The following is a 20,483-nucleotide window of genomic DNA, read 5'->3' on the forward strand; positions in this document are numbered from 1 at the left end:
TTTGATTTTGATTGGACGGTGACCAGAGGAGGAAATCAGGGAGAGATGTAAAGAAAAATACGACAGGGAGCAAGGAGCCAAACCCAGACGGCCTGCACCCCTTGGGCACGACCAATCATGACCAGGCCATCAACACCCCAGGACAAAGTTCTTTTCACTGAAATATCTATCAACTACTAATTCCTAAAATAAATTGACCCAATAAACCAGACATCGTTTTATTATCCTGTTTGACAAATATTGTGTTTTCTGTTTAACAAAAAGGAATTCAAATCTTCTGAGTTCAAAACATAAAAAACATGATTGTATGACTAAGATGGCCTTTACATTGCACAGATCCTTAGGATTCAGAGCATTTGACAATACTAAAATGTCATCACAACTGAAAAAAGACCACATGGGCAGTAGAGGAGCGACTACAGAGTTTGAAGGTTAAAAGTGATTTGAATCAGGAACTTAAATAAAATCAAAAGTAATCAAGATATTTTTGTTGGATTTTGTCTCTTAGCTGGAAGTTTGTACACGGCTCTTTTTGTACCCGACTGCTTCACCTAAGAAACGTCCATGGTTACCTGATTTGCCTGATTTGAGTCTGGCATCTCTGTGTCTACTGTAAGTGTTGGGATCAGGACACTGCCCCGCAGCCTCACTTTCTGTGTCAGTGCCCTGCATCGTCAGGTCAAGTGCCTGCAAAGCCTAATGGTTTGTAAGACCGCGGCTTATCCCTGTTGTGGCCATGTGGCGAGGGATGATAGAGGGAAGCCTTCCATTTAGACTTAATACCAGATAATTAGGTAAACTCCTGAGCCTGCAGAAGTCCAGGCCGCCCTCTGCTGCTGTTGTCACTGAGCACACAGACGAGAGAAAGGAGCCGCTTTAATGCTGGGCTTGTCTGCTGTTGGGAGATCAGCGTGAGGTTCACACTAGGTTGCGTTCATCACTTTACTCAGGCGCACAATCCCTGCAGCTTTATCCCGGTTTATTCTCCGGTGACAAACAAATTACTGTTGGGCGCTCAGGGGAAAGCAATCAAAACCACACAGAGTAAAAAGGTGTGCAAGCAAACACAATTACAATGGGTTCACTGCGAATCTGGGACGCATTGTTTGCTCGACAAAGCATCTTTTCAGAGGCTGAGTGATGTAAAGTGTTTCTTACAAGACTTAACAGAGGCTTGCCGATGTAAGGGATGAGCAGCACAATGTGGTTTTAATGAGCCCTCTGTTTACTGATTGTTTTGTCGCCTTTATTGGAAGAAAAACAAGAGAAGATGAATAACTTGAAGGTATCCGCTGTGCAGCAGCTTCCAGAAGGTCCAGCAGCGCCTGCCAGACACCCCAACTTGTAAAACAGGATTTTCCCTCCTCAGTAATCAAGTTTCAGAGACCGCAGAATATGCTCGGTGGACTTTTCCGCTTGGAAAAACAACATATCAGGATGCATGAGGAAACGCAAATATGTCAGTGAAAAATAGCCTGAGGTCATCTGAATGAGTCCAAGAATGTGTTTAATCATCCGGCTTTGTGGATGTTTTAGAAGATAAACATGTGCATAACTTACTGCATTTCACATCCATGCTAAGAAGAGCCAACACTTGGACTTCTCTCTTGTTTTTTGCTTTCCAAATATTCTGTTTAAAATGAGATATAATGCACGCTGGAGGCTGGAATGTCAACAACACAATGTAGGATATGTTTGTGCCAATTTACATAGAACATGATCCCAAAATACAGACGGGATGAAGAGCTTAAAAACACATTTAAAAAAGGAGGTATGGTAATTAGAGCTTTAGATTGTAAAACATGAACTTGACTCTCAGCTACACTAAATGATCGGGAAGATTATGTGTCAGAACAACTCAAGTAAAGTGGATCTGGTTTAAATTTGTGGGCGGATTATTATATCTACGACTAGCTGAAGCATGCCTCATCATTTATATTATATATCATTTATAGATGACAGTTCCTGGGGCACATAAGGGAGAGCAGTGTAACGTGTGAAGGTGTTTAGAGGAGAACTGTTAAATATATAATCTAAGAAAACATCCACAAAGGAGCAATGCATTTGTTTTCCAGCAGATTGTGACACATTGATTAAATGCAGCAACAAATACTCATGGCTGCAATAAACAGCAGCCAATCAGGCGACATCCCACTTTCTTTCCTTTCTCATTTGAAATGTAATGAATCATGCTGAGCTGACTTTAGACTTTGTCTTACCTCAACATTATGAGAAATGTTTCTACAAATAAGGAAACGGCTCTGACCTGCTGCACATGGCTGTGTTTCTTTAGCTTCTGACTGCTTCATAGATAAAAGGCGGAGCATCTGAAATGCTTCATGGTGACTTAAGAGACAATCAGACGAGTGTTAAAATAGTGGATCCTGACAAAGTGTGTGTTGCACCTGCACAACACTTGTATCTAGATCATTCAGAACAACAGAGGAAATGTTTTTTTAAGTTGTGTGTTTAGATATTATAAATTGACTTATATTTCAAACTGTATGGATTACTAAAAGGAAAATAAAGGTAATGTAACACGGCCCTCTATGTTTTGGTTCCTTTTTTTTAAACACAAGACTCCATGGATCCACCTGGATTTATTGTCTATTATAAGACATGCTTTGATTTGTTTTCATTTGAAATCACTTGAAATCTGTTCTTTCATCGTTATTTCACACATTTCGAACAACTGTCTCCAAATTTAGGACAAACATCCTTTGGCCTCGCTGGAGAAGACTTCATGTAGGAAGTGTGATAATCCTTGCTTTAAGTAACAGGCTGCACATACACATGCCAGAGAGCACGACACTAGCTGCTTATCTGACGTGAAAAACTAAAACAGTTTTAACATGCTGCTGCTGTGGTTCACTTGGTAGGGTCGGTCGTCCCTTGACTGAAAGGGTTCGATTTCCAGCTCCTGGCACTACATGTCTGATGTGTCCTAGAGAAGGACACTTAACTCCAAGTTACTCCTGCTGCTTCAGCGGTGGCGTGTGAATACTGTATGTGTGAATGTGATTAGTTAACACTGATGGACTTTTTACACAGCAGCCTCTGCCATCAGTATGTGAATGTGTAGGTGTGACTTAAGGTGTCAAAGCTCTTTGAGTCGACATAAGAGTAGAAAGCACCAAACGAGTACTACTGCCAAGTGTACTATACTGAACATTTCTCGGATATTTCAGGACAGCCTGTCCCTAAAATGTTCCAGAGTTTCTCATACACATGTCCCTAATAGGGGGGAAGTTTTCCCTGTAGGGTGGGCGGGGGGTGTCTCCAGAGGGGCGACATTACAGATAACAGATGCTGCAGAAATCCAAGATGGCGAATGAAGAATCAATATATCCTGCTGCATTCACTCATCGGGTCTTCTGGACTTCACACATCAATTGAACTTGGGGGCTGACAGGACCTTAACCCTTGATAAAGCTGGAGGGAACATTTAACAATTTGCATTCACACTTGTAACTCTTCATAAATATGTTTTCTATGAATTTTGTTGCATGTGTGAAAACAGCTGATTAAAGCACCATACACCATCCCTCCTTCACTGTTCTCTCCTGCTCGTAATAAGCCCTCTATCATCTGTCTCTCACTTTAAACGCTATAAATAAACATGTTCCTTATTTCCACTGGATCTGTGTCTCTGTGATGTGACAGGAACAGCTGTCAAATCTCTTCTACATTTCTTTCAGCCTGTAGTGTTTCCCTGCTGGGCTTAAAGTCATGATGCACTGCTACATAGCTGATGCAGAGGTGACCACCGTACATGAACTATTAGAAGAAGTGTAAACATCACAGTGAATATAAGAGATTCATTTGCTGGTCGTTGTTCAGGGAGTCAGTCTTTAAAGTTGACGTTAATTTAATTGGCGCATCTGCTGAATTTCTTTGTTTCTTTGATATGACTGCAGATGTTTATTAAGGTAAAACATGGTGTTAGCTCCAGTCTAAACAGATGTGTTATGACCTGAGTACACATTTGTTTGCATACAGTGTTAAGGTGTGACGGGTTCATTCAAACATAAAAAAGGTATTTTTGTATTACGTCTTATCTTAAGTTGGGTCTCCATTATTGTCTAAATTATTTTTTGTTATTCATGTGCATCCAAAAGCCAGAATGCACCTGGTCTGCAGCACCTTGTGGCGAGCTCGAGCTAACAGAGAGTCCAGCAGCAGCAGGAATATCAGTCATTGTTAAGAGGAAGCTGCTGACTCCATATCTGTGCGGGGGGATGGTGTGTGTGTTCGCATGTATGTGTGTTAGAGTGTGTGTGTGCGTGTCTGAGATAGTGACGGATTGGGGGGAGGGTAGAGGCTTTGACTGGACTATCCGCTCTACTGATGAGCGCAGCACATCCACAACACGACTGCAGCAGCACTGCTCAGGAATACAAACACACACGCATGCACGCATGCGCGCACACACACACACACACACACACACACACACACACACTGGCTGCAATACAGAATCTGAATCATGAGCTTTCTTTTATAACAAATTGCATGATGAGTTAGTAAATACATCCAGGTCTTTTATTTGATTTATCTGACACTTTACAACATTTATCAGTGCTATACTATTGTGAACTTTCTAAATTTTAGGGTCTGTACAAACATTTAGAATTTCTCTGTTTAGTTTCTTCAGCCTCCAACTGTAGATCAGCTAACTGTCAACTATCTACTCTCAAGTTGTTGTTTTTGTGATTGATAGGCTCAGATTATTTCCTCAGCGTCTGACAACATCCCAGGATGAAGCGTTTCGTTGAAGACGAAGATTATGTTTTTCAACATCACTTTTCACTCCATTGTTTAACTTGTTTTCTGCTATTCCTTTTTTTAAAATTCTCTAAGATCTTGTTGTGTTACTTCATTTAAAACAGTACATGAAGGTGAAGGCTTCAGTAGAGATATACAGGTCCTGAATATGCTCCAATTTAAAGGATCAATCCAGAATTTGTCGATTTTCTTTTTTTTAATTTATTCTTTGCGAACTCTCCCTCCATTGATTTTGTTTCCCAATTTGTACCACAGTTTGAGGAAACATGAACTCGAGTTATCTCTTCCACAATTCCCCAGTTTTGGATCAATAAAGCAAATCTATCTATTTTACACGTCTCTTTTTAAGAGAGAACATTTTCACTGTTGCTTGGTAACAAGGTGCAGACGTCTTAAACAAATCTGCTGGTCACATCCAGCAGTGATGAAACTCTTGGCAACTAAAACAGCAGACCTGATGTTCAGTACGACTGATGATCTAACTACAGGCCATTTGCTTTTAATACAGGAAGAATCACAAGATCCTAAAAACGATTGAAAAAGAAATCATTGGAAAAAACTTTCCAGATTTTTCTACAGTAGATTTTTTTAGTTCGCAAACAGCATTTTAGCTCATTTACCTTTTTTTCCTTTTTTTTTTAGCCGAGTAATAGCATAGTTTGTCATGACAAACAATGCTATTACTCGGCTATCTCTGTATAATTGTGGAACAAACAGAAGCTGATTATTTCCCACATCTGCTCCAGCTGTCTTTATAAAACACTCTCCTTTGGCCCTTGAGCTCTTGTGTTCAGCAGCAGCCTCGCTGTGCACACTTCACGTCATCTCCTCCAGCACTGAAGCATAACGTAACTATAGCATCCTGACGGTGTACAGCAAGGCACTGCTTCATCTCCATTAAGTCAGTGACTCAGGCTGCGTATTGTTTGTGCGCGCGCTCAGAGGTTAATGTCAGGTTGCTCAGCAGATCTGATGTTAAGTCGTCCCCTCAGATGGAGACAGAGAGCGCGGGGAAGCTCCCCATTGTCATGCCAAGCCACGACGCCATTAGCATGCATGACATGCAGGAATTCACTGGAGCACATTTGCATAAATTAGCCGTCTCTTCTGCAGAGGCGAAAAGGCCGATGTAAGAGAGCAGCAAAGAGGTGAGGGAGGATGGCGGAGGAGGGTGGTGTAGTAATGCTCAGCCTGTTTATGAACACATATTTGGCAGACTTCCTCAAAATTACACGCACGTTCTTTGGGCCTAGGATTGGCCACTGCCCATAATTTCCTGCTCTGTAATGGTATCGCCTGTCCTGCAGACGAAGAGCAGAGCAGCGTTAATCCAAAATGGCCCCAATCTGTCACGCTGATGTGTTCCCCTCGTTGTTTTAACTCATACACTCAGTGCTTCTCACAGCTGAAATGCTTCAAACATCATGGCAGTGAGCTAATGACCAGGAAACGGTCTGTGTATACTCCCTGTCCTCCCCTGCTTCCTATATGTTTGTTGTTCCTCGCTGGTTTTCCTCCCTCCCTGCCTCCCTCCCTCCTGTGTCGATCCCTTTCCTTCATTATGCTGCTGTGCTGGTAGTAACAGTGGAGTAATCACATATGGTGCAGGGCACACATAAAGATGCACTCCTGCAGGCAGCAGCTGCTGATACTAGCTGAAAATAGATCCCTGGTAGGCTCAGCACTTTTCCTCCAGCAGCTTTACTGTTTATCAGCAGAGCTGGATGCAACCGTCCGGAAGCACACACTCATTTAGCTTAAACTGCCTCACCCGGAGAGTCGGCGTGGCTCCATCTATAGACTGTGACCATAGAGAGAGAGACTCATGGTATAAATCAGAGAGTAAGCCTGCTCTCTGCTTTTTCCAAAGTTTGAGATTTGTTCTTATGTTGCACATGGCAGATGGTGTCAAGACTCCAAGTCACACATGGTCATGTCTGGAGTAACTTTACTTAGCTTCTCATTTACTTATTACAATTACAGTAATTAAGTTATATTTGCTGTAATTATAGTGTGTCTAGTTGATTTTCAGATTCAATAACTCAAACATAACAACTTTGTAAGATTTAGGTTAATTGACATGTATTCAACAAGCGAGGTTAAAAACACAATGTTAATTAAGTTGTTTTTTTTAATGTACGTTGTTTTAGGTTTAGAGCACATTAGAATCACTGTAATCATTTAAAGCTGCTCAGTAACAGTTCAGACATGTTCAGAGAGCTGGAGGAAAGTGTCACAGTCAGTGACAGCAGCGGCTCAGGCTCTGCTGGTGCTGAGCTGTGGGTGAGGTGGGTGAGTAAACCTCCCCCTGAAGGTGGATTAAATCAGATACTATACGTCCTAATCCTCTCTCCTTTGCAGCTTACTTTACCGGCCAGACAACAGGGAGGACATGACCCCACCTCAACGACATGACGGTGCTCTGTTTCCGAACACAGATGATATTAAATCACTGAATTTGTTTGTTGAATGTGTCAGTGATTTTCTCTGCTTTGTACCCTCCTCCTGTATTCTTCATTCAAGATTCTTGTTTTCAGATGTTTTCCTCCCAGATAAATAAAAGTGTGTGTATTCATTTGTGTGTGTATTTCAAAAAGTGGGGTCAAAAACAAATATTAATGAACATGCGGATCTCCCCGCAGGCTGTTGCACGACAGTCTGGCTGCTCAAGTTGCTTTTCTAACCGCCTACAGACAAAGATCCTGCGTCTTCTCCATCAGCTTCATCATGAGATGTGTCCTTGAGCTGGCAGAGAAAAAGAGACCCCCTGCTGGACTGAGGGGGGGGGGGGGTTGGGTATCAGTGCCAACACTTCCACTGCTGCGCATCACTCCTCTTTCATCTCCTAACCACTCAACCCCCATCTTTAGGAAGTCCCAGGCTCCTGTCTCCTACCATCTGTCTCACAGGCTGTGTGTTTGTGTGATGCTGTCCTGAGCAGCCTCTCGGTGTGGGGCCCGTCTAAGTGAGGCCCCCCCTCCGATTAGCTGGTGTTGTGCAGGTTGAGCTCCGATCATCAGTTTGACCTGAGACGGTGGACTGAAGTCACTTATAAAACCTCATAAACAACAGCACGTGTTTCTGCTTTTCTCGTAATATTTATCGCTTAAAGCAGCAAGTGTGTTTTTAAAGATCCCACATTCTCCTCATGTTTACCTTTCATGTTGTTACAGTAAAGTTCTTACTGTACAGTTTTGGACTAAAATCTCTCATAATTACATAACATACTGAAGAGAAAAAAACAAAATTCACGATGATGCTCTTTGGGGTGCAAACACCAAACACCTTTAAAAATACATGGATGTCCTATAAAGGAGGTGTAAAGTAATGAATAATAATGAATGTTATTAAGCTAACACATGTTCAGCCTGGAGGTCCAAGCTGAAGTCAAATGTCAAACCAAAAGTCAATATTTTAAAAGTTTGTGGTGCAAAGAACACTGCAGCCTCTAGTCTTTCAGCAATCTCAGAATAAATCAGAGCAAATGCTGAGCGACACCACAGAAGGATAAACTCTCCTTTTTAAAAACAGGGTGCTCATTTGTCTGTTTTTCTTTGGAGATGAAGAATGTGCAGCGTTCCCTGGCTCATGACGAAGGAAAGAGCTGACAAACAGGAGGTGGTTTGAGGTTTGTGAACCGGCAGCGCTCTGCTGAATCACAGTCGCAGATATAGGACTTTTTTTTTTTTTTTTCCAGGATGTAAAAAATACGAAAGGGCAGAAATGTGAGCACTAGATCAGTCTGGAGCCGACTGGAGCCCTCACAGCAGTCTGGAACCAATCAGAGCATTTCCCACGCTGGACATCAGATGTCCAAACAAGAGAACAATACAACAGCCAATCAGTAGAATGACTCAGTGAATGGTTACGTGATTAATTCAAGTCAAAGGAATTATTCAATTATCAAATTACTGTAACAAATTAGATTTCTGCTGCAATTGAGGAATGACATTTCAGAGTCGAGTTGGCAGAGTTTGCTTCTAGATATTGTTCGTCCTCACTAAAGTAGACTTGCGATTGTTATGCTACGATGCTGTTAAACTATTGACACCCTCGTCGTTACCATGGCAACAACAATACAAGTCTGAGGCATCCTCCACTCAATAATTTCTTGTTTTGTTTCTTGTTTTTCCAAAACTTGCAAGCTGAACTCGGTTTTATTAAAAAAGACAGTTTGTGTGTGTGTGTGTGTGTGTGTGTGTGTGTGTGTGTGTGTGTGTTTATAAAAAGGGCTGCAGCATAAAATGTATTGACGGAGTAGTGAAGCCAAAATAATGAGCGCTCATAATGGGTCATAAACTCCGCCTCCTCCATGCGAACAGATGTCCCATGGGGTCAAACTGTGAAGTCCAAGTCATGTCCAAACGTTCATTTTTCTGAGTAGCTTCGTTTCAATCTTTGAGTCTTTGATATAAGAAAAAAGTAACATCATGATTTACAGCTCAGCCTCTTCAACTGGATCATCAGAGAAGATTGGGAGGGGAGAAAGGACACATATACAATTGTACAGAATATAAACTGTATAATCCGTGTCTGCTTCAGATCTGTTCTGCGGTGGACTGTAATCACCCGAGGGATCTTTGACGTTGAATTGGTTTAGCGTGTTTTGTTTAGCAGAAGGGGCGTGGCCTCAATTTAGTGGTTCCAGTATTCAGCACACGTCTTTGCTTGGCTGTTTTTTTGTTTGTTAGATTTTGGTACGATGGCAGGAGACAAAGATGCATTGTCCAGACTAATAAACAGTCAATGTGATTGCCTGATAACTGATTGTAACTCACTACTAAGATCATGGCAGCTAAGCATGAAAGAGTCCCACCATAAGGAGGTCATACAGTTTGTGTGTGAGTGTGTGACGTCTGCTCCTCTCCAGTGGAGGGCTCCCTCTCTGGAGCTCTTCAGATTGGAGGCAGCTTCTTATGAATCCGTCTTTGTTCTGACACTCTGAAGAAATATGAAGCAGAGAAACACTGTGTGTTGCCTCTGGCGCCCAACACCGACGTCAGCTCCTCTCTTCCCTCTCCGGCAGGCGGGCCCGGAGGACAGCGCTGTCTCGGTATAAAGCGGGATTGTTTTGTTCCCGTGATGTGATGGCCAACAAAGCCCCCTGATGCAGCCGGCTGCTCCTCTGCAGGCCCACAATCACATTAGAGAGAGATGATGTCACTCAACCGCGCCAGCCCCGGCTACTCCGAGGGCAGCGAGGCCACGGGAGAGGAGCGTTGGAGGTGTTGGGGGGAGGTGGTCTTTGTTTCACATTTCATCTGCACCATCACCCGCTCCTCACTGCAGCAGAGGTGTTCCTCATTCCCCTCTTTGTTTCACGAAGGTGCTGCAGGAGGAAAACTCTCTACGATTGCAGACTCACACACGAGCGTCAGTGAAGTGACGCTAACCGAGCACAGCTTCAGGCTGCTTCTCTGAGCCGACCTACCTCACCCCCCCCCCCCCCCCCCCCCCCCCCCCCCCATCATCACCATCATCATACTCATCGTCATCCAGTAAGACACTGTTCAGACTCCGGGGGGCAGGGTTGCGTCAGCAGGCTTTAGTTAATGACCGTGAAGCAAAATGCTGACAGGAGATATTAAAAAACTTGACAGGACACGTTATGATGAGGCCGTCTAGACGTTCACAGAGATGAAGCCAGAGGAAAGCTTGTTTGAGGGATTTTTAATATTAATCTGATTTTTTAAAAGCTACAAAAGTGCAAATTGTAGTAATGTGTAAATTCCTTGATTTTATTTTGCTAAAATTCACACAATATTGGCCTGTACCAATAGTTGGGATGAGATGGTTTGTTTTACACCCGCCTGATGATTATATTTCTCTATGACCAGTTGTCCACTTTTTGAGGCATCGTGTCTTACGAGCAGTCGTTCAAAAGTTTTATTTGAGGCCAACACTTCCTTTTCTGAGAGCATGATTACTAACATCTGTTTACAGAAAGGAAATTAAGCTCGATCGTCTCTATCTGACCGCTGATGAAGGGCTGCAGTGAATCACACCTCAGGCTTCTGACATAGAAGAGAGCCAAAAAAAACAAATGCAATCGTAAAAGTTGTTACACCTACAATCAGGTGAGTTTATTGTGTTTATTGAAATCACAAAACCACAAACTCGTCACATGGATTATAATTCCATGAGTTTAAAACTTCTTCTCTTTGGCATGTAAGGATGGTTAAATCACATCCAGTTCTGCCTTCAGGGTCATGCAATCGAATCACGGGTTTTCCATATTTATATTTATCTCCCACTAAAAATAAACAGAAGTGGGCTTTGGTGGTTAGTACGCGCGCCCCAAGTTATGTACGAAGCATGTCACGCCCCACTCTCACTCTCTCTGATCTCCATCCACTTTCAAATCTCTAAATAAAATCTTGAAAAAAGAAAAACTGAATGCAGAACTCACTATTGAATAATTTTACATTTCTGTATCATGTCACTTGTATTCTTTTATTCCAGCAAAGGCTAAAAAACAAATGCAATCCTTAAAAATATGAGACTTTATGACAAATTAAAATTTAAAGATTCTGCCACCAGGGGGCTCTCAATTAATTCTCCATAACATAAGATGATGTTCGGCTATAGCAGCAAATCAAGGGAGCTTCTCCGCGTTAACGTAGCTGAGACGAACGGGCGAAACCGCTCTGAGGAAGACAGCGACGGTTCACCGCCGATGTGTCCAAGGATAATTCACATGACGTTTTAATCAAAGCAGCACATACAGCAACAGTACGGCAGCTCTCAGTAGCTTCCTTATGTCGCGGTCTTTTCCGTAACATCTAGTGTTTCCTTGGCAACGATAAACGATCTGCCTGTCATGGTGGCTCATCATGGCAGCCTATAAATTACGGATTTCTCTGGCTTTGAGAAATGTTGGGAAATATTCGAAGTAATGTAAGCACTCAACAAAATGTACGTGGTTATAGACACATTTAATTAAGTTAGATATTTAAACGTAAACCTCGTCGTGAAAGTCAACATTGTACGCAGCTCTGGAGCCACAAAGATATTTCTGGTCATGAAAATAACTGTTTGCATTTCTACACACTGAAAGAGGACATTATCAGGGGGAGATGTTGTTGGATAAATGAACCAACTTTAATGTTTTGTCTTTAGATAAACAGATAAAGACAATAAATCTGTCCGATGTTGGACAAAGAGAAGAAGGCGCAGTGAAAAGCTCAGTGGGAGGAAATCTATCTGTGGCACATTAAAGGGAGAGTCATTGAAAGATGTTACTTTCCACACTCCAGCTCACACCTGAAACACACAGCAGCTCATGCATTATTCACACACGCACACACACTGGGTGAATGAAAGGAAGCAGCCTGAGCATCCCTGCAGCTGCTCTTTGAGTTAAAAGCCGCTGATTCTCATTTTACATAAGACGACAATCTGACGCTAACTTCTCTGTCAGCGAGCGTTTGACAGGCGAGGCTTTATTAATGCACGTCGGCCCAGCGAGGAGCCGCGGCGGCACATGTGGGATGTGCCCCACTTTTCACAGCCGCACATGTATGTTCACATGTGTGTGTGTGTGTGTGTGTGTGTGTGACATCAATACGTCAGAGGGACACTTTCATGGTGTGTTCAGGCGCTCTGATGGGGGATCAGTTGAAAGTGTGGGAGCTGAGGTGAGCAAGAGACGGGTGTTACTGAACCTGATGAGCTGAGCCCGAGGTGGCGTTAATCTCGCCACGAAGCGCTACCTGCTGTTGACAGCGGCGGCGGCGGCGTCATGCTGACAGGTGCTAATTGGCAATCAAAGCCCTTAGACTCAATAATGCACTTTCTCACACCTTTCACTGAGTCTTTATCCTCCAGCGAACCACACGTCAAATTAAAACAGTGTCTCACCACCGTCCTTTCTCATGACGGGAGAAAAGGCAAATAATCTCAAAGTGGAGTCAGAGGAGTTATAGCGGCGTGATAATATAACACAGAGGCAGCAGGTGAAATCACAGCGATGCTCTTGGGAAACACTCAGGGTGCACCATGAAATGATTACCTTTACTTCTTAACTTATTACACTGAATCCTTTATATTTGGAAGAACTGTCCCTCGGTGGGATTCTTGTCTATTAAATGAAAATGAGATAAGGTCGATGTGTAGAGGAGAGAAGCGCGACGTGAGTTTTGTTTCTGCTTTAAGATGCCACAACAGCAGACAGAGTCGTTGGGGGTCAACAGTGCCGAACCAAATCACATTCAGACTATCAATCTAAATAGCAATAATAATCACATTAATAATAATACTCCACCTCTCTACACTCGCATAGCACAGTCATAGTTGACGCATTCACACATGAAGGGTTTTGTGAATGTGTGCAAACAGCAAAAATGTTTCACACTGACTTTATCAGGACTTTTTCCCTCTTGTAGACTTTTGAGCTAATTCAGTGTGTGACTGCAGCAGGAAATATTCAGGAAAATTCACAACGAGGGGGCATGAGGGGTCGATGACTTTTATATAAAATGCAATGAGGGAGCAGCTTTGTAGAGGCAGTGTTTTCTGTCATATTAGTGTCAGACTCTTTCTCTTTATCTTCAATCTTGAATTTCCAGTGTTTATTTAACGTGGCCTGCTTTAATAACAACAGGGGGAATGTAAGCTTCCAAGAAGAGCGCTGATCATTTTAGCAAATGTTACACAGTGGTCGGACCTGGTATTGTTGCAGCACGTGACACTATTGGATCCAATACTTTTTCTCATAAGCTAACATTGGGAAATAAGCATTTATAAATGAGCTGAAACATTTATTTGAGGTACATCAACTCCCCAATACGAACACTTAGACTCTAAGTACGCATGCTCTATGGGTGCAGATATGCAGATGATCAGGGTTCTATTTCTGTATCCGTTCTTTAATAGAAACAAAGGTAAACTATACACTGTTAGGGACATGTGTGAATAAGGAACTCAATAAAATGTATGGTCAGCCAGTCCTAAACATTTCTAGAAAACGTTCAGGACTACGTGTGGCCATGGATTCTAGAGAGGCCTGCAGAGGGACGACCTGGTCAGGGGAGTTTTAGTGTTGCATTGTCTTAAAGTCAGTAATTTTCCACCCTGTCATAGAAATCTGTCATCAACATTGTGATTGATGGACGTACCTCCTCCGGAAGGCTGACAACCAGGCCATTCTCCGCCTGACCCACCAGAGCCTGCAGGAAGTACTCGCTGCAGGCAGCCAGCACGGCCCGGTGCCCGCGGAACTCCTTGCCCTCCACCAGGATGGTCACATCGCAGAGGATATCCTGCTTCCGCTGGTCGTTCAGGCAGAGGAGGATATTGCTACAATGAACCGTCGACTCATACACATACATGGGGGCTTCAGGCTTCTCATCCACGGACATACCGCTCACGCCCTGGAAATAGAAACACAACAAGAGGAGGGGGTCAGCTTACAGGCGAGCAGAGAGCGGCATACCTCAGGGCTGACATCAGCCCCAGCGGTCTGCTGCAGCCGGACTCATGATTCAACACAAATAGGCCTGACATGGATGCTTCTCTCATGTCCTCAGTCTCCCTTTCACTTTTCAAAAAATGAAAAATATGCTCTTCGTGTGGAACAAAACAAAACATCAAGGCAAAATTGACAAAAATGACTGATAAAGTTCAGGCACTAAATCACCATTTTTTTTTCTCAAAGCTGTAGCCATCAGTGTTTGGCTGTTTAAACTTTGGTGTAAAGCATTTTAATTGGTTTAAAAAAACAAAATAAAAAAAACAGAAAGGGGCGATACAAGAGCACGCCATTGACATATTAAACAGTAAACAGAAACAGGCAGGACGCCTTTTATTTAAATGGTCAAAGCTAAACAGACCAGAGAACCTTCTGTAGTATGTTTCGTTTTTAGCAGTCCACATGTGTTTGTAATCTCAGCAGGATTCACTGTCAAGGTATGCTGAGCCACAACTAGTATTTATTGTCCTTCAAAGAGCCCATACAGATCAATCTAAAACAAGGCGCTAAAGGACAAACACAGTAGAACAAACAGTTCAGTTTCAGGCTGTTTCGTGCAGTCAACTCAAATCATGCTCTTTTGTAATGCAGAGGATTTGGATGCATGCACATTAAGACGGGAGGGGGGGCGAAGCAGGTAGAAGGGCTTTTAGGGTTGTTTTCTTCGGTCAATGCTTGACAGCGGCACCCACACAAATCACAAACACACACACACACACACACCTTTTATATGACACCCATATGATAGACATCAACATTGAGAGGGTCAAAGGGCATGACTGGAACTGCAGAGCACAGGCGGTTAATCCAACATTAATCCAGACTAAGATCTTTAATATGAGTACTTGTAGGAGAATGACACATTTTAATCCTCATAATGGATGAAGATGTGGAATAAAAAGCAGGAACAACACATGTAAAGCAGGAGGTACAGTAAAAGCCTTTATTCAGGCTGTGAAAGGTGAATATCATTTGTTCAGTGCACACGCACAGAAGCTGCCCTCTAATGCACCTTTTGTACAGTGTGTCGGTCTGCTTTGCATACACTTTAAACACACAGAAGAACCACAAACATAATTGCTGTAATGGGCAGCACTGAGCTAACGGATCTCAAGCAGCATTAGTTTTCATCAGCCCCCACTTAGATCTGCAGGCTCTCTGCATGAAGTCAGCACGCCCGCCGCTGCGGGAGTGAATCATAACCATCACGCTGTGCTTTTGATCTCCGGGGAAACGATTGCATCTCGCAAGAAGGTTCAACAACATCAGTTTTAGAGCTGCCGTCAACAACCGAAGCCTGCAAGTCAAGAAAAAGGGAAGAAAAAAGGAAATGTTCTGCATCCATCAGCACTTCTAATCGGAAATCTGCCACAACCTGCTATTTTGTGGTGCATGTGTGTGTCTGGGTATGTGTTTGGGAATATGCTTGCGCTGTAGTTGTGTGTGTGTGTGTGTGTGTGTGTGTGTGTGTGTGTGTGTGTGTGTGTGTGTGTGTGTGTGTTTGTGTCATCGTTGCTTTTTCCTCCGGCTGCAACAAACCATCTGAAGTCCAAGTGAGGCGAGCGAGAATACCAGGGTAGAAATAGCCTGTTTGGATTTCTCTGAACCTCGCAACCGCATCTGGAAACATTATTCTTGGAAGACAGGTCGTTATCCAAGGAAGCCAACTGAGAAATGTTTGGTGGAAATAAGATGAGTGTACAGCAGCTGGACCGGCCCGAACAACACAAGAGTCTGGACTGTCTGATGAGGCAGCAGATGGCTTTACTCAAATTATAACTACAGCTCTATCACAGGTAAACAACCACATCTACAAGTTATAAAAAGACTTCACTGGAGCCTCACAAAACCAGCCGATATTCAATTTCCTAATTTTGGTATTTGCAGTACTTGTTCACTCTGACAGGATGTCGAGTGCATAATAAATGATTGACAGGTGCTGAGGCGTCAACATGCTGTCTACTTGCACCTGATTGGACAGAAGCACCTTTGATTGGGCCTCGATTGAGGTTTTCAATCCTGCTTGGTTTCTTCAGAAGCCTGAGATCATAATGAGGTCATGCAGTTGCACATTTCAGTAGCAACACCTCGTCTGTAGAAAAAAGTTTAACCAACCATAAGGTTGGAATTTTTTTTTTTTTTCAGTCATTCAGACCAAACAATAAGTGAAAGAGACTAATCATGAAATGATTTTAATTCATTGTAAACTCTGATGAAATCGTTCTCACTCTCGTACATGTTGTGTGTTACAGGATGTGACTGGCTTAGCTTAACTTAAAGTCTTGAAGCAGTAATCAACCATACACTGTAAATATAACTGGACGAAGCCTGGGTGATGTCACCCATCTGTTACTGCAGGGGGGGTTCGACAGGCTGAGTGCTGGAGCTGAGGTGAGTTTCAAGCCTCTTGACAAACTTCACATCATTCCCTGATTGTCAGTCAGGTCAGCTATATGCACCTCATTGTGAATAACTCTTATCCTTCATCCAATCAAAACATATGAGTTTAAAGAAAACTCACCCCATGCACAGCGTGTGACAAGAGAGACATGAGCTCATGTTTTTAACCAGGATGTAAACATAATGTCTGCTGTAAAAACAGACTTTTTTTGAATGGGTGTGTATGTGACTTCCTGTGCTTCTGCAGCCAGCCTCACGTGGACACTCGAATATCTGCAGGACAGAAATTCTACATCTACTTACTTTATAAACACTTGAGGTTGCCACGAGTGATAAACATCTAGCCCCATGTTTAAAAAAAAGCCCCTTACCATCGGTTTAAGATCACAGAGGAAGTTGATGATGTGTACTGCTTGACACATTTTGTTTATCGCTCTGCAGTTACATTAATAATAAAAATAATCAACAAGTTAATGTTTGACTCGTTAGCTTGATTAATTTCTTCCTTCACCCTGATTACAGTTCATTAGTGTAATTCAGATGATCTGATTAATTGTGTCGGCGCTGCGAGCAGCCACTTCACACTCTGACGACTAAACTGAGCCTGCTGGAAAGAAAACCTCACCTGACACAAGCAGCTGGAATAAAAACAATGTGTCTGCATTATTTCATCTGCAAAACCCCACAAACATGTGCACCATGTTCCCTCTTATTATCAGCAGGTCAGAGGTGATCACTGCTTGTTACCACGGAAACACAGCTTGGGTACCATCAGCTGGGTCAAATATCATAACCCTGAAAAATCAGTATTTTTACACAGAGGACAAAAACTTAAACTGGACCGACTCAAACCAAGCAACAATGAGTATTAACAGAAATGTAAACCTATCGTTTTTCTCTTTTCATTCCTTTATAAGACGCTTATTTTTCTCCAAAAAACCACTCTGGTTTCCTTCGTTTCCAATGCCATCAAGAATACAGAAAACAACAAACACATGAAATTAATCAATGCTGAGATTGAAATTGTCAGGTTGTTGAAGGACCAGTGTCTGGACACGGGGTGCACACACTGACCACTGCTAAATGCACCGATTGGTAAATTCAACCAAACTTTTAATAAACCTTCGAATAAAAAATGATCAACATGAAGCAGTGCTGAGCCCGCAGCCATCATGACTTTAATGAACATGAAGATCATATCAGAACATATCAGTGATGACTTTGTCACGGCGAAGCGTCCGCACAACATGAAGGTGAAACATTTCATGTGCTTTCTTGTCTATAACGAGATTAGTCTGACCTGCTGCAGCCTCGGTCTAATAACATTATTCAGAGAGAGCCAGTCGAGTCAGACGGAGACGATCATGAACATGAACACCGCGTCACTGTGCACAATTATGGGGGGAGGACTTCTGCCAGATGACTGTAATTACAGCGAAGATGAACATGCTTTTAATTGGAATGATCAAATTAGGCTGCAGCATCAAATGCCCTTCGAGCTGTGCGAGGCGCCAAATGTCAACATGGATGGTGACAAGGATAACGGGGGAGGTGAATGAAGCACTAATCCACAGTGTTTATCATCAAGAGAAGATGAAGTGAGAGTCACATGCTGATCTTTGTTTTTCAAACTGTGTTTCCTTGCTGGATAAAAGGATCAATTTCAACCCAAAGTAAATTATTAGGATTTATTTAAAGGGATTAAATTACCTTAACAGGCTCTGTTTGAGTTTCAGTTTGACTTTGTAACACTTTGTTTGAGGACGGCCTCCAAGATGCGATCAAATCTGGATTAAGTGAGGTGAATTTTCTTTTTGTTAAATGAATACTGAAATGAGCATTAAAGCCATCATGTAAAGTTCTTATGTCCTCCTGTTCTTCAGCATTTCTCACATAGTGTCTGTGTTTAACACAAATTAGCTCCCTGAATCATGAATATTTCAAAATATTAGTTGTAATGGCAATTTTCCCATTTTGTACGTCCTTTTATTTGATTGCCATTAACAGGCAGGCAGGGATGAAGTTTTAACGCAGAGGCAAATCATGAGAGTTCATTTGTAATTCTTGTTGACTTGACGGTTTATTGTAGTGAATTGATGATGATAAAATGAAAACAAAACATACCATTTTCCAGTGGTTTTTCTTAGTGCTGGTGGTAACATGAGTGCTGGTCTGGTGAGAACTGTTTGTGCTCCCCCTACCTGTTCCCTCCCCTTCCTGTCACCTATGCTCCTATATAAACACCCCCGTGCCTTCAGTGTCAGGACACCACACGAGTGGCTGCAGGAACTGGGTAAAACCCTCAACCTTCAGGGGAGACGACCGACCACTGAGCCCTGGTGTTCCATGCAGCCGCAGCATTAACCCAAAAAATGGCGTGGTCCGACCACGTCATCTGTGACAGTCGTTGCATCCCGTGCATGTTAACGCAGCGATCAAGTCAGAGTCAGTCAGGTCGGCTCACGTCTCATTAAGGTTCACTTGGTTGAGTCTAAAGGTCAATCTGAGAGATTGACCTTTAGACCAATGAACCAACTGCTTTTCCAACTGCTGTACACCTGCTCGCGTTGTAAAGCAAGCTCTCTGAACCTGAGGGCTGCAGCTGATGGTAACGCAGTGAATAAAACAGGTAAGTCTGGAAAAAGACTCAAGAGTGGACGTCGTTAGCATCATTCATTGAACGCAGCACCACAGGTGTCCTCCTTTAATATTTATGGAGGTGGTGTGGATCACACCCAGGATGGTGCTTCCCTGCAGAACAAACTGCAGAGATCATCAGAAACGTATTAATGGTTCATTATGAGCATCACGCAGGGGCTTCAGGCGTGAGGATTGATTAAACAGAGATTGCTTTATCTCAGCTCTAATAGAAAATGTTAATGAGGAGAGGCTCACTTTGTTCAAATGTCTCCCTCGCTGTTTCATCAGCGTGCCTCCTCTCAGTTTCTCTTTCTTCCAATCATTGCTCATACAGCTAAAGAGGAATTCTGGTTATTTTAAAGCTCAGGCCTATTTTTACACACCTTGGATCCAAAATGTTAAGGAAATTCTCTGGAAGATTTTCCTCAGCAGAACTGGATAAGATCCTTTTTTTATATTCAGAAACATTGTTACATCTCTGTCTTCAAAGCCAACAGACTCCACTGACAATTATTTTTGTTTCCATGCAAAACACGAACATCGCTATTCTACATCTCCCTCACTTACTGAATTTGTTTAGTTATAGTGCAAGTCTGCTGTTTTTTTTTTTTTGTAAAATATTTGTGTTAAAAAAGTATCGACTTTTGCAGCTGTAGATCAACAACTACTCAGCACTACAAGGTCAAGTTCACCGTTTTGCATATTGAATCTGGTGTCTTTGAAGCCGTGTTTCAAAATGGCCACATTTTCTGCTAACATGTCTTCCGTGTTACCAGCTCACTTTTGATTCATTAAGCACATTTCCCCCGACGACAACACGGCAGCCATGACAGCCTGTTAAGTTCCTTCCTGCAAAGGCAATCCACCAGACTCTGAAATGTAACAAAACAAGTGCCAAGGTTTGAAAAGTCCCGAGCCTCAAAGGTAAGATCGTCAGATAAAATAAATACATGCAAGTTCATGGAGCCCACGAGAACGTTTAGTGCTCAGGAGAAAGTCTTAAGTTGGCACCAGAATTTGCCCATGCAATATTTTCTCAAAAGCACCAGGAAGTAATCTCTTCTCTAGCGCACAAGATCATTTCTCATGAGCACCAGAAACCTGTGTTTTTTTAATATTTTCTCACAATGTCCCCTCAGGGTCTCCGTACAAAAGAAACATTATTCATGTATTTCATGTTGAAGAATAA

At 42.6% G+C, this 20,483-nt stretch overlaps 1 protein-coding gene across 1 annotated transcript in view; it reads right to left on the reverse strand.

The window, feature by feature from the left end:
* The window catches only part of bach2b (BTB and CNC homology 1, basic leucine zipper transcription factor 2b), a 90,801-nt gene that overhangs the window by 15,771 nt on the left and 54,547 nt on the right, over positions 1–20,483 (reverse strand). The window contains exon 2 of the mRNA XM_079339904.1: positions 13,902–14,156. Within this exon, the coding sequence (XP_079196030.1) occupies positions 13,902–14,144 (243 nt within the window). The 5' untranslated portion in view covers positions 14,145–14,156. The remainder of the gene's footprint in view (positions 1–13,901; positions 14,157–20,483) is intronic.

This window comes from Symphodus melops, assembly GCF_947650265.1.
Source record: "Symphodus melops genome assembly, chromosome: 1".
In the NCBI taxonomy this organism is placed as follows: domain Eukaryota; kingdom Metazoa; phylum Chordata; class Actinopteri; order Labriformes; family Labridae; genus Symphodus; species Symphodus melops.